At 41.2% G+C, this 13,057-nt stretch overlaps 1 protein-coding gene across 6 annotated transcripts in view; it reads right to left on the reverse strand.

Annotated features, from left to right (window-relative positions):
• Positions 1 to 334: 334 nt before the first annotated feature.
• LOC139474946 (mitogen-activated protein kinase kinase kinase 15-like) overlaps positions 335 to 13,057 on the reverse strand; it is a 79,311-nt gene continuing 66,588 nt past the window's right edge. For 5 of the 6 annotated variants that reach the window (XM_071258143.1, XM_071258141.1, XM_071258140.1 and 2 more), the window contains 4 exons: positions 10,100 to 10,158; positions 7,339 to 7,424; positions 6,883 to 6,959; positions 335 to 6,223 (listed from right to left, as the gene is read on the reverse strand). In XM_071258143.1, coding sequence (XP_071114244.1) covers positions 6,154 to 6,223; positions 6,883 to 6,959; positions 7,339 to 7,424; positions 10,100 to 10,158 — 292 coding nt within the window. In that variant the 3' untranslated portion in view covers positions 335 to 6,153. The remainder of the gene's footprint in view (positions 6,224 to 6,882; positions 6,960 to 7,338; positions 7,425 to 10,099; positions 10,159 to 13,057) is intronic. The other variant, XR_011654004.1, reaches the window with a different exon arrangement.

The raw sequence follows: 13,057 nt of genomic DNA on the forward strand, positions 1-13,057 counted from the left end.
TAACTCACTGCATATTTCCTCTAGTGAGTTGTGGTTCATATGGAAAAAGGTGACATTATTCTTCCCTCTTTGCATAACAAAGCAGCCTCTGCAGTAAATAGGAGGAAAATGCAAGCATTCAAATCATACTGAAATAGGCCCCATTTCAGCAAGTGATGAAGTTCTATGAAGTTCACCATTTCTTTGACATAACCTTCGGTAGCCAAAGAATCATTGTCACCATCAGTGATGCATTAGCCAAATGATGGCAAACATAACACATGTTTGAAAGAGTAAATTTACTCCCACATTACTGTAAAAGGCTTGACTATTGTCATTCAACATAATTGAAGGGTCACACTAAAATCATTTATTGAGTCTGAATTAACACTTCATGATTGGTTCCAATTCTTACAATTTGAAAGCTAGTGTAAAGGGCACTGTAGCTCACCTGGATATGTAGTCAACAGCTTAAATTGTCAAAGATAGACACTTATTGAATATCAGATTTGAATCTCTTAAACAGATTGATGATTTCTCATTGGTGGACACAAGCATGTGAAGTTTCACCTTCATTCGTCCAGTGGTTCTGAGGAAATAATGTTTACAATGCAAATGAATGCATTTTCATAGAAACATAAACACCATCACAGCCTTATTAAAATGGTTTACAATGAAGGAAATACATTTGGAGAGAATTTAAGAACATGTTCAAAGTGTGGCAAAAAACCCGAGCATATGTGTTGAGCCCACCTTCTAATGATACATACACCACATAGTATTACATTTGGAACAACAATGGAAGTGTGATGGCTGTAAGAGGTTTAGTGTTTAGTATGATCACTGTGCAAAGGTCTAATCAAGGTTAAACAAAATAGATATATTAGATAAAAATGAACACATATGGTACTAACTACACATATACTTTCATTACATTACATTTTAACAATAATGTTTTTCAACACGTAATGGCTATATTGGGGGTGTGATCATCAGTGGGAAGTACTATAGGACATGTAGCTTCAGCGGTTCAGTGGATTCTGATGGGAAGATGTTTATGACACACAGGCCACTACATAAGCTCACTTGACTTTCAGTCAGGTGAACAACAAGTTTAAGATGTCTTATGCAACAAGTTTAAGATGTCTTATAAAATATGCACAAATACTGCCTGGCTAAAAGTCGCATAATGTCTGTTTGGGTAAAGTGATGTGAATAAAATACCATTACTTGTACAATGCACAAATAAGGTCAGTGCTTATTAGTAAAATATACTCCAGTAAAATAATCAACTCACAATAAATTATCACAATATATTTTCATCTTGCTTTGATCAAGTAAATCGCATAACAAAGATAAATAGTAACAAATCTGTTCAGCAAGTGCTTACTGCCTGAAAGCTGACACACAGGTGTGGACACCCCTGAACTAAACCAAATCAGTATGTACAAGGGCAGCCGACACTGCAGGTTCCTCAATGTATTTGACTTTCACTATGTGACATCAAATAATCTATGCCAGCTCTACATGCATGTAGCAGAGTGAGTGAGTGAATTGGGTTTAACACCCCTTTGAACAGTATTCCAGGTATATCACGAGGTGTCAGCTTATTGGTGGAGGACAGGTCAAAGTGATGCAGGTCTTAGACATTTACCACTTTGGTGAAACCCACGAGCACAGGTATGGTGCTGACACACCTAGGAACATATGGCAATCGAGGTGAACCAGGATTCGAACCCACAATCATAGGTTTCTGGCATGCCCCAATGAGGTAACTCGACACTGCCACCCATGCCCCCTGCATGATGTAGACATGGCACGGCATTCCTATACAAATCTCTTGTTACCACACTGCTAATGCAATGCAAACCACACAAGCATCTATACATTTTATGAAAAGCTATTACAAAGCAATAAAAGTCCAGTCCTAAAAACAAACCAGCTTGATTGATTTAATTAAAACAATGGCACAAAATTTCACATAAGAAAACATAGAACTTTTTGGATAACAACATCTGGTTTATTGCATATAATGATGTTATGACGTTGATTCTTACACCGTTATCAAGCTGGAGTGACTACAACCAAGTGAAACATGCAATAAACCAGAAGTTGTTATCCATAAAGTTGTACGATTTCTTATTTACTCACCAACTTCTAGAATGACAATCAAACAAAACATTTCACATATGTTAAAAAATGGTTCATTCCATATAGTCTAACAATGGCATCAAAATTGTGCCAAGGAGCTGCATGTCCAATAAACTGGCCTACATCTGTACACTTCAGGGCCACATGAAGCCGAGGCTGGTTGTGACTGGTTTGTATAAAACCATGCTCCAGCAACAACAGACCTATTACACACAGTGCAGTGTATAATTTATGACATCACTACGGATTGGGTAAAGAATGACTGGTTTGGGCAGATGCTGCTGGGTGCTTCAACCTATCAGGACCAACATCTAAAGCAGGTTTTAGAGAGCAACAACATAAGAGAGAACTAACACTGAGTACACGGTATCTTACTTCAAAGATGAAGACCAATCTTCTCCCTACCAATAACTTGCATATCTGCCTCTCCGATGTCAGTGTTAGGCAACACCAAAACTTCACTTCATTCAGCAAAGAAACATTCTTCAAAATAGTATCTACCTCATAAAATGAATACTGGTACAATTTGTTTTCACAATTTTTTTTTTTCAAACAACTGAAAAGACAAATTGCATTGATGTTCATATGTACACATATTATTCCTCTATAGGTTTAACATAAAGGAGACAAGAGGCACTTTAGATGTATAACCAACACTTCCTTCATAATCCAAATATCATCTTCCCGAAGAAGGGAGATAACTGACTGTAAAAGTCCAGTTTCCACCATTGCCAAACTAGGCTGGAATTTCTAAGTTCGATTGTAGCGCCAACAGTGGCTATTACGAGCTATGTCCCTTTTATGTCCCGCATACTGCCCATTCAGATTCCATCTCTTATGTCACATGTATTTGCTTCAAACAAAATGGCGGCACCTAGTGAAGACGATCTGATCCTTAATCAAGATCTACATTGTTATAAAATGTGTCTTTCTTTGTGAGGTGCATCAAATCATGTGAGCACCTTGATTAAAAACAACAAAAAATTTGGAAAGTTGACAATGCACATGCTTTGCAAATCCTGCAATCAACCGAAATCTGCAAGGCAGTTTATGAACCGGATGTTGCTTTTGTTACGCGATTTTGATTGGACTATGCATTGACACGTTACTGCAGCCAAAAGATAACTCTATATTTCCAGCTTAGTTGGGCAAGGATGGAAACTGGAGTTTTCTAGTCAGTGAACTCCCTTGCCTTGAGAAGCTGTCCAAACACAGAGGTGGGTTTATCTTGGCTTTCTACCTTATACAAATCAAACAACAATGTCACTTGGTGTCAAAAAAGGAGGAAAAAGACTAACATCAACAGTCAACTTCCATTAAAAGTGTTACACAAAGCATCCATGTCACCATGGTTACTGAGAGTTGCCAATCTTCAACTGAAATTCTCACACTGCATCAAGCAGCATCACCAGTAGTAGCCTTACACCAAGCAGGTCAAGAACTGTTCTCAATTCTGCCAGTGATATCCTATCTTACAGTATCTCAACATACATCCAATACATTTCTGTGCTGAAACTAAACTGATTACCCTTCATAAAACTTGTACCAGGGGAATTCATATAAACCTTTCATACTGTCAGGAAATGGCAGGATATACAACTGATGGACAAACAGGACATACATAAGGTATAAAGTCGCAGAAATAACTATATTAGAGAAACCTGGCAAACAGTGTACCAGCAATGTTGTTGATGATACTCACCTCATGGCAATATTGAAACCTGTACTTCATGGTGATCATATAAATCATGTAAGCTTCAACATATATTACACTTACCCTTTTCTTTAAACAAATCACTGGTCATAAATGTAGAAGGCTGAAATGAGCTGATATATGAACTATGTATTACATGGTGCCCCTAGCAAGTGGGGATGGGGTGAATGGGGGGCATCTGAGACAGTTGCCACTCATCACAGGGAGCAGTGTACATGATACACCTTTCCATCCGAGAAAGATCAAAACCTGAGCGTACAGATGGGGCATCTTTGATGATGTAAGTTTACAGCAGGAAGGCTTTCTAATTGGGCACACCATGTCTCACGTGTCTTCTTGACAAGGCATCTCAGCCAGAAGATTTATGGGAAAATAGAGTTGATGGGGTCAACTTGGATACAACAAGCCTTCTTGAGACAGAGAAACTCTTTAATACTATGTTAATACTTCATTCCATGAAGTATATTTGCTTAAAACACTGGGTGAAAGCTGTCTCATACAAACATATATCTAGTCTTAGTTTGCTTAACCCAGTAATGTGAGTATTCCTTGTCCCATCTGAAGGTGCTGTCTGAGACCTATTGAAATGGTAGCAAGTTTGAAGTCAACAATTGTGACATGAGGCAGAATCTGCAGCGATTACAAAGCAATGTGTACAGGAAAACATAAATCTGGAGGGAAAACATTACTGAAGTACCAAGTCATGCTGTCCCCACTCTGGCCTCTTCTAGTTACGAGTGAAATCTTGAAACACACCTGAGCCTTCATCGACATGAGTAGCATCTGTAGGGATAAGCAGAGCTATTTATAGGCCTCCATGTGGCAATGTGTAGAATGATTACAATATATTTACCATGAAAGGTATCAGCTGCATTTCACAAAGCAGGATCAGTTTGTTAATGATGGCAAGTGTCAGCGTCACATGTTGGCATACACAGAAATGCAAACAATACAAATGTACATGTTAAGTAATGTAACATGGATGACACAAACTGGTTTCCATCAACAAAAACAAACTCTGCCCTGCACTCAGTAGTCAAAAACATGGGGCTTGTCATAAACTGTCATCTTTCAAGGTGCTTTGTCTGATATATGCACAAGATAGCGAGAGTCACACAAACATGCTGAAGTACTGCAATATTGGCCTAGAGATTTGTAAGACACTCATAAATAACATAACTGCTAATCTTTGACTGAAAGACTGGCATCAGACACATCATGAGGCAAAGCACCAGCACCACATGCTACTGAACACAGGGCTAATAATGCTGACTCAAACATAACAAAACTTCAAAATAAACCTTTGAGTTATCTGCCCTTAAGTCTGTTTCAGGAGCTGGATCAGGTGAGTTGACGGCATCGAGGGAGAACTGACTTTTGATGGGACATCCAGCATGGTGAAATGTGTTCCTTACTACAATTACAGCACTTTAGTACTGAGCCTGAACTGGCTGGTTAGTTAGTCATGGGACTGTTCTGACAGTGTAATGATGTAGTATACTGACTGCCCACACCAATGTCCGGTCACAGAGGTCCCCTGAAGCTGGGTTGGCAGCTGCCTTCGGTGAGTTGACAAAGAGGTAGTGGCTGGTTCGCACTGACAGTTGGATACTGGTGACTTCTATGTGATGTGATGGATGTTATGACAGGGCACTGTGGAAATGACTTCTGTTTGCTTTTTCTATTTCCAACATGTACAACACACTGGCAGTGGTAATCATTGTTGGAAGTACACAAATATTCTCCCAGAAAAACCAGCCAGGAAACAAAGTTGTCCATGTCAGGTTAATGCTGTCCTCTCTAGCCAGATGTACTCAGAGAAACCGTTATATCCATCCAGCTGTTTCAACCAGCAACAATTTGGCCAACAATGTGTAGAAATAAAATCAGTTCACAGGAAAACAATTAAGAGTACCAGTTACACAAAACTGCTCTTATGGCTGCAAAAAGCCCAAAGAAATACTTCTTTGCGATATGGTATTGATTGCTGCAGGTTTTGCAGCACAAGTCTCCCTTATTACATTTGGTTGCACGAGAGTGTTAGCACAGAGAACCTTCCTTTTATTATGGACTTATTGTAGTGGAGTGTGACCAGTCTGGCTGAATGTCCGCCTTGTGGAAGAAGCTGTAGTGCAAGGATGGCTGGCACCTGGGGGACATGACAGGTGGAACATTGTTGTCCGCCATGATGCCATCCCAGCTTGACGGCTGGTGCAGGGATGAAGTAGAAGAACTGGAGTGTAGGAGAGAGGTGATGAACTGTGCAGGGATGACGGTATGAACAGCTGATCACAACCTCTCTGTCACTGTCACCTGGGTGCACGTTGCTGGGCTCGGTGGGTCAGGAGAGCTCGCCATAGTCGACACAAAACACCACCTCTGTCAAAAACCATTGCACATACTGATTAAAAACAATTTATTTTCAGATACATGAGAATCTGGAGACTCCGTGAGACCACACCCTAAAAACAGTGGCCCTGATAAACCTACAACTCTGCACACACAGGGACCCCCAGCCTAGACCCAAGGGATACCATGCCTTGTTCTCTACCAAGATGTGGTGTGGCCCTGATAAACCTACAATTCTGCACACACAGGGACCCCTAGCTTAGACCCAAGGGATACCATGCCTTGTTCTCTACCAAGATGTGGTGTGGCCCTGATAAACCTACAATTCTGCACACACAGGGACCCCTAGCTTAGACCCAAGGTATACCATGCCTTGTTCTCTACCAAGATGTGGTGTGGCCCTGATAAACCTACAACTCTGCACACACAGGGACCCTTAGCTTAGACCCAAGGGATACCATGCCTTGTTCTCTACCAAGATGTGGTGTGGCCCTGATAAACCTACAACTCTGCACACACAGGGACCCCTAGCTTAGACCCAAGGGGTATGTGGTGGTGACCTCTCTTCCACTTAAATACAGTAAGCTTCAATGTACATAGCCTTTGAATATTACTCTTGTTACAATGCGAGCCAGAGTGTTCAGAATAAGAAAACAGAATGTAGAAAGTGTGTTCTACCAGCAACCTACTTGAGTTGAAGGCGGGTGAGATCTTCTTTGGTGGCAAGCTCCAGCAGGTCTGGCAGAGTGTACTCCTCCTGGCACACCTGAAGCACAAACAAGGATAGTCACTTTTTCTAACTCAACTTTCAAATGGTTCACACAGTTCTTTTTTCCATATAAATAACAAAAGTTAAAAAGGAAAATCTGCTAACAGGACACCTTTGCCAATATGTAGAATTTTGCACAAAGTTTCATCCAAAAATATATTATATTTTCTCATTTATGCAAATATTGCCAAACCTGATTTCATGAAAATGCCAAAAAAAAAATCAAAAGAAAGGCTGTTCACAGCAAGAGGTCCCAGCAGGTTGATTAATGTGCCATGTTACACACAGAACGATTGCCTGGAGTTGGAGCTTTAGAAACTAAATGATCATAGACTGCTGGCTGGACATGCTAAACCAGTCCGATGTAAGAACAGACCTTGTGTATGGTGTCTTGGTCAAAGTGCCGGTCAGACAGCCAGGACACTAGGTCCGAGTCAGGGATCACCTGAATCTCCGGGACACCTTCAACACAAATTTCATACAAAAAACAAGCTTACTACTTGGATATGTTGTGAAACTTCATTACCTCTAACTCCATTATCTCCATATAGTGTTAAGGACAATGTCACGTGGTCCTGTCAGAAGCATGATCTCCATATAGAGGTGAGGACAATGTCACTTTGTATCACGTGGTCCTGTCAGAAGCATTATCTCCATATAGAGGTGAGGACAATGTCACTTTGTATCACGTGGTCCTGTCAGAAGCATTATCTCCATATAGAGGTGAGGACAATGTCACGAGGTCCTGTCAGAAGCATTATCTCCATATAGAGGTGAGGACAATGTCACATTGTGTCACGTGGTCCTGTCAGAAGCATTATCTCCATATAGAGGTGAGGACAATGTCACGAGGTCCTGTCAGAAGCATGATCTCCATATAGAGGTGAGGACAATGTCACATTGTATCACGTGTTCCTGTCAGAAGCATTATCTCCATATAGAGGTGAGGACAATGTCACATGGTCCTGTCAGAAGCATTATCTCCATATAGAGGTGAGGACAATGTCACGTGGTCCTGTCAGAAGCATTATCTCCATATAGAGGTGAGGACAATGTCACATTGTATCACGTGGTCCTGTCAGAAGCATGATCTCCATATAGAGGTGAGGACAATGTCACATTGTGTCACGTGGTCCTGTCAGAAGCATTATCTCCATATAGAGGTGAGGACAATGTAATGTGGCCCTGTCAGAAGCATTATCTCCATAAAGAGGTGAGGACAATGTAATGTGGCCCTGTCAGAAGCATTATCTCCATATAGTGTTAAGGACAATGTAATGTGGCCCTGTCAGAAGCATTATCTCCATATAGTGTTGAGGACAATGTCATGTGGTCCTGTCAGAAGCATTATCTCAATATAGAGGTGAGGACAATGTCACATTGTATCACGTGGTCCTGTCAGAAGCATTATCTCAATATAGAGGTGAGGACAATGTAATGTGGCCCTGTCAGAAGCATTATCTCCATATAGTGTTGAGGACAATGTCATGTGGTCCTGTCAGAAGCATTATCTCTATATAGAGGTGAGGACAATGTCATGTGGCCCTGTCAGAAGCATTATCTCCATATAGAGGTGAGGACAATGTCATGTGGTCCTGTCAGAAGCATTATCTCCATATAGTGTTAAGGACAATGTAATGTGGTCCTGTCAGAAGCATTATCTCCATATAGAGGTGAGGACAATGTCATGTGGTCCTGTCAGAAGCATTATCTCCATATAGAGGTGAGGACAATGTCATGTGGTCCTGTCAGAAGCATTATCTCCATATAGTGTTAAGGACAATGTCATATGGTCCTGTCAGAAGCATTATCTCCATATAGAGGTGAGGACAATGTAATGTGGTCCTGTCAGAAGCATTATCTCCATATAGTGTTGAGGACAATGTCATGTGGTCCTGTCAGAAGCATTATCTCCATATAGAGGTGAGGACAATGTAATGTGGTCCTGTCAGAAGCATTATCTCCATATAGAGGTGAGGACAATGTCATGTGGTCCTGTCAGAAGCATTATCTCCATATAGAGGTGAGGACAACGTAATGTGGTCCTGTCAGAAGCATTATCTCCATATAGTGTTAAGGACAATGTAATGTGGCCCTGTCAGAAGCATTATCTCCATATAGTGTTAAGGACAATGTAATGTGGCCCTGTCAGAAGCATTATCTCCATATAGAGGTGAGGACAATGTAATGTGGTCCTGTCAGAAGCATTATCTCCATATAGTGTTGAGGACAATGTCATGTGGTCCTGTCAGAAGCATTATCTCCATATAGAGGTGAGGACAATGTCACATTGTATCACGTGGTCCTGTCAGAAGCATTATCTCCATATAGAGGTGAGGACAATGTCACATTGTATCACGTGGTCCTGTCAGAAGCATTATCTCCATATAGAGGTGAGGACAATGTAATGAGGCCCTGTTAGAACCACTATCAGCTTGAAGATCTAATTTGATTTGACATCACTAATCATGGCCATGGGATAACAGGCAGGTAGCCATTTTTTGTACTGATTATTACCAGAACTATGTTTGAACATTTGATAAATTAAGAGCTGGATGTTGGTGAAATGAGGTTGCTGGGAGAAAGATATTTGCAAACCTTGTACTGAGTGCAATCCAGTTTGTGCACTAATAGTTACAATACACCCGAGGGATGCTATGGGCAGCTATTTGGTAAAAAAATACAAAGTTGAAATAAAGGACAAAAGTATGCAATATTTGTCAAACGTTACGAATAAAGGATTAAATGTTACTAATTACAAATTCGAAATAAAGGTTACAAGCATGCAATACAATAAACACTAAACTGCTAAGTAATGTCAACAATAAAGAAACTTGAAACGTTTTACAAATTGTAGCGGGATCTGCTGTTCTTTATTGTCAACGTCCTTCAGCAGTTTAGTAACCTTTCGTGCACACTGACGTTCTTTATTACACACTGTTCTTTCTTTTCATATGACGTCTTTTCGAAACATTTGACTATAATTGCATACTTTTGTCCTTCATTTCAACTTTGTATTATTTGAAGGAATGGCAGCCCAGAGGATGACCTATGTACACTTCTCGACAGTAACAACTACACCTTTGTGATATTGCAACACCACAGAGCCAGCAACATATGCCTGAGGAAACACATACCTGCAGACAAGGTCTGTGACTTCAGAGCAAGATTTTGATCTTTATTGGACACCAGTAAACTGAAAGATACCAATGAAATACAAATTCAATCCTAACTGGGCATAATGACAGCGTGGAGCGTTTCTCACAATAACAAACAATGCACAAGCAGTCAGTTGTGATGCAACAAGTATGTGACTTAACATCCAACTCATTCTGACATCATCATGTCCATACAGGCCAGACAACCTGAATGTTTTGTAACACGATGTTGCCTGGCTCATGATGTAGTCTCACAGGTGTGATGTAATACAGGCCAGACAACCTGAATGTTTTGTAACACGATGTTGCCTGGCTCATGAAGTAGTCTCACAGGTGTGATGTAATACAGGCCAGACAACCTGAATGTTTTGTAACACGATGTTGCCTGGCTCATGAAGTAGTCTCACAGGTGTGATGTAATACAGGCCAGACAACCTGAATGTTTTGTAACACGATGTTGCCTGGCTCATGAAGTAGTCTCACAGGTGTGATGTAATACAGGCCAGACAACCTGAATCTTTTGTAACACGATGTTGCCTGGCTCATGAAGTAGTCTCACAGGTGTGATGTAATACAGGCCAGACAACCTGAATGTTTTGTAACACGATGTTGCCTGGCTCATGAAGTAGTCTCACAGGTGTGATGTAATACAGGCCAGACAACCTGAATGTTTTGTAACACGATGTTGCCTGGCTCACGATGTTGCCTGGCTCATGATGTAGTCTCACAGGTGTGATGTAATACAGGCCAGACAACCTGAATGTTTTGTAACACGATGTTGCCTGGCTCATGAAGTAGTCTCACAGGTGTGATGTAATACAGGCCAGACAACCTGAATGTTTTGTAACACGATGTTGCCTGGCTCATGAAGTAGTCTCACAGGTGTGATGTAATACAGGCCAGACAACCTGAATGTTTTGTAACACGATGTTGCCTGGCTCATGATGTAGTCTCACAGGTGTGATGTAATACAGGCCAGACAACCTGAATGTTTTGTAACACGATGTTGCCTGGCTCATGATGTAGTCTCACAGGTGTGATGTAATACAGGCCAGACAACCTGAATGTTTTGTAACACGATGTTGCCTGGCTCATGAAGTAGTCTCACAGGTGTGATGTAATACAGGCCAGACAACCTGAATGTTTTGTAACACGATGTTGCCTGGCTCATGAAGTAGTCTCACAGGTGTGATGTAATACAGGCCAGACAACCTGAATGTTTTGTAACACGATGTTGCCTGGCTCATGATGTAGTCTCACAGGTGTGATGTAATACAGGCCAGACAACCTGAATGTTTTGTAACACGATGTTGCCTGGCTCATGAAGTAGTCTCACAGGTGTGATGTAATACAGGCCAGACAACCTGAATGTTTTGTAACACGATGTTGCCTGGCTCACGATGTTGCCTGGCTCATGATGTAGTCTCACAGGTGTGATGTAATACAGGCCAGACAACCTGAATGTTTTGTAACACGATGTTGCCTGGCTCATGAAGTAGTCTCACAGGTGTGATGTAATACAGGCCAGACAACCTGAATGTTTTGTAACACGATGTTGCCTGGCTCATGAAGTAGTCTCACAGGTGTGATGTAATACAGGCCAGACAACCTGAATGTTCTGTAACACGATGTTGCCTGGCTCATGATGTAGTCTCACAGGTGTGATGTAATACAGGCCAGACAACCTGAATGTTTTGTAACACGATGTTGCCTGGCTCATGAAGTAGTCTCACAGGTGTGATGTAATACAGGCCAGACAACCTGAATGTTTTGTAACACGATGTTGCCTGGCTCATGAAGTAGTCTCACAGGTGTGATGTAATACAGGCCAGACAACCTGAATGTTTTGTAACACGATGTTGCCTGGCTCATGAAGTAGTCTCACAGGTGTGATGTAATACAGGCCAGACAACCTGAATGTTTTGTAACACGATGTTGCCTGGCTCATGATGTAGTCTCACAGGTGTGATGTAATACAGGCCAGACAACCTGAATGTTTTGTAACACGATGTTGCCTGGCTCATGAAGTAGTCTCACAGGTGTGATGTAATACAGGCCAGACAACCTGAATGTTTTGTAACACGATGTTGCCTGGCTCATGAAGTAGTCTCACAGGTGTGATGTAATACAGGCCAGACACCTGAATGTTTTGTAACACGATGTTGCCTGGCTCATGAAGTAGTCTCACAGGTGTGATGTAATACAGGCCAGACAACCTGAATCTTTTGTAAAACGATGTTGCCTGGCTCATGATGTAGTCTCACAGGTGTGATGTAATACAGGCCAGACAACCTGAATGTTTTGTAACACGATGTTGCCTGGCTCATGAAGTAGTCTCACAGGTGTGATGTAATACAGGCCAGACAACCTGAATGTTTTGTAACACGATGTTGCCTGGCTCATGAAGTAGTCTCACAGGTGTGATGTAATACAGGCACTGTGGCCTGCAGACTGGAGATCCAGTCACAAGAGGCTACAGCTGTGACTACAGACATACTAACATACCCATATACCGGTATGTCTCACTCTGATAACAGGCACCGATGAGATACTGTAAAGCATGAAATTAATGCATCACAGAATTAATGCAAGTGTTGACCCCTGGCATGTAAACGTGTTATGAAATTAATGTGAGTACCTATCTTTGAACTATAAAAAGTAAGTAAATGATAACACGAAGACTGAAGATTAAGTATTCCATGATATAGAAGGGTGTGATAGTCATTATAGGAATAATATCACCACATGTTTAACTGCTTGACATGTGATCTTACTACCATGAAATTAAAATCAGGAAATTCAAATAACACAGATTCCAATGAGAGAGGTTTTGTGCCCCAGAAGTCTGTACATGTGTGAAGACACAATGCCACTTAGAAAGTGGTCAAATGTAAAAAATGTCATATTTGGGATAGCACTTTCTCAGTAAAATACAGA

The sequence above is a fragment of the Haliotis cracherodii genome, unplaced genomic scaffold (assembly GCF_022045235.1).
Source record: "Haliotis cracherodii isolate W230 unplaced genomic scaffold, xgHalCrac1.p SCAF_3, whole genome shotgun sequence".
Taxonomy (NCBI): Eukaryota; Metazoa; Mollusca; class Gastropoda; order Lepetellida; family Haliotidae; genus Haliotis; species Haliotis cracherodii.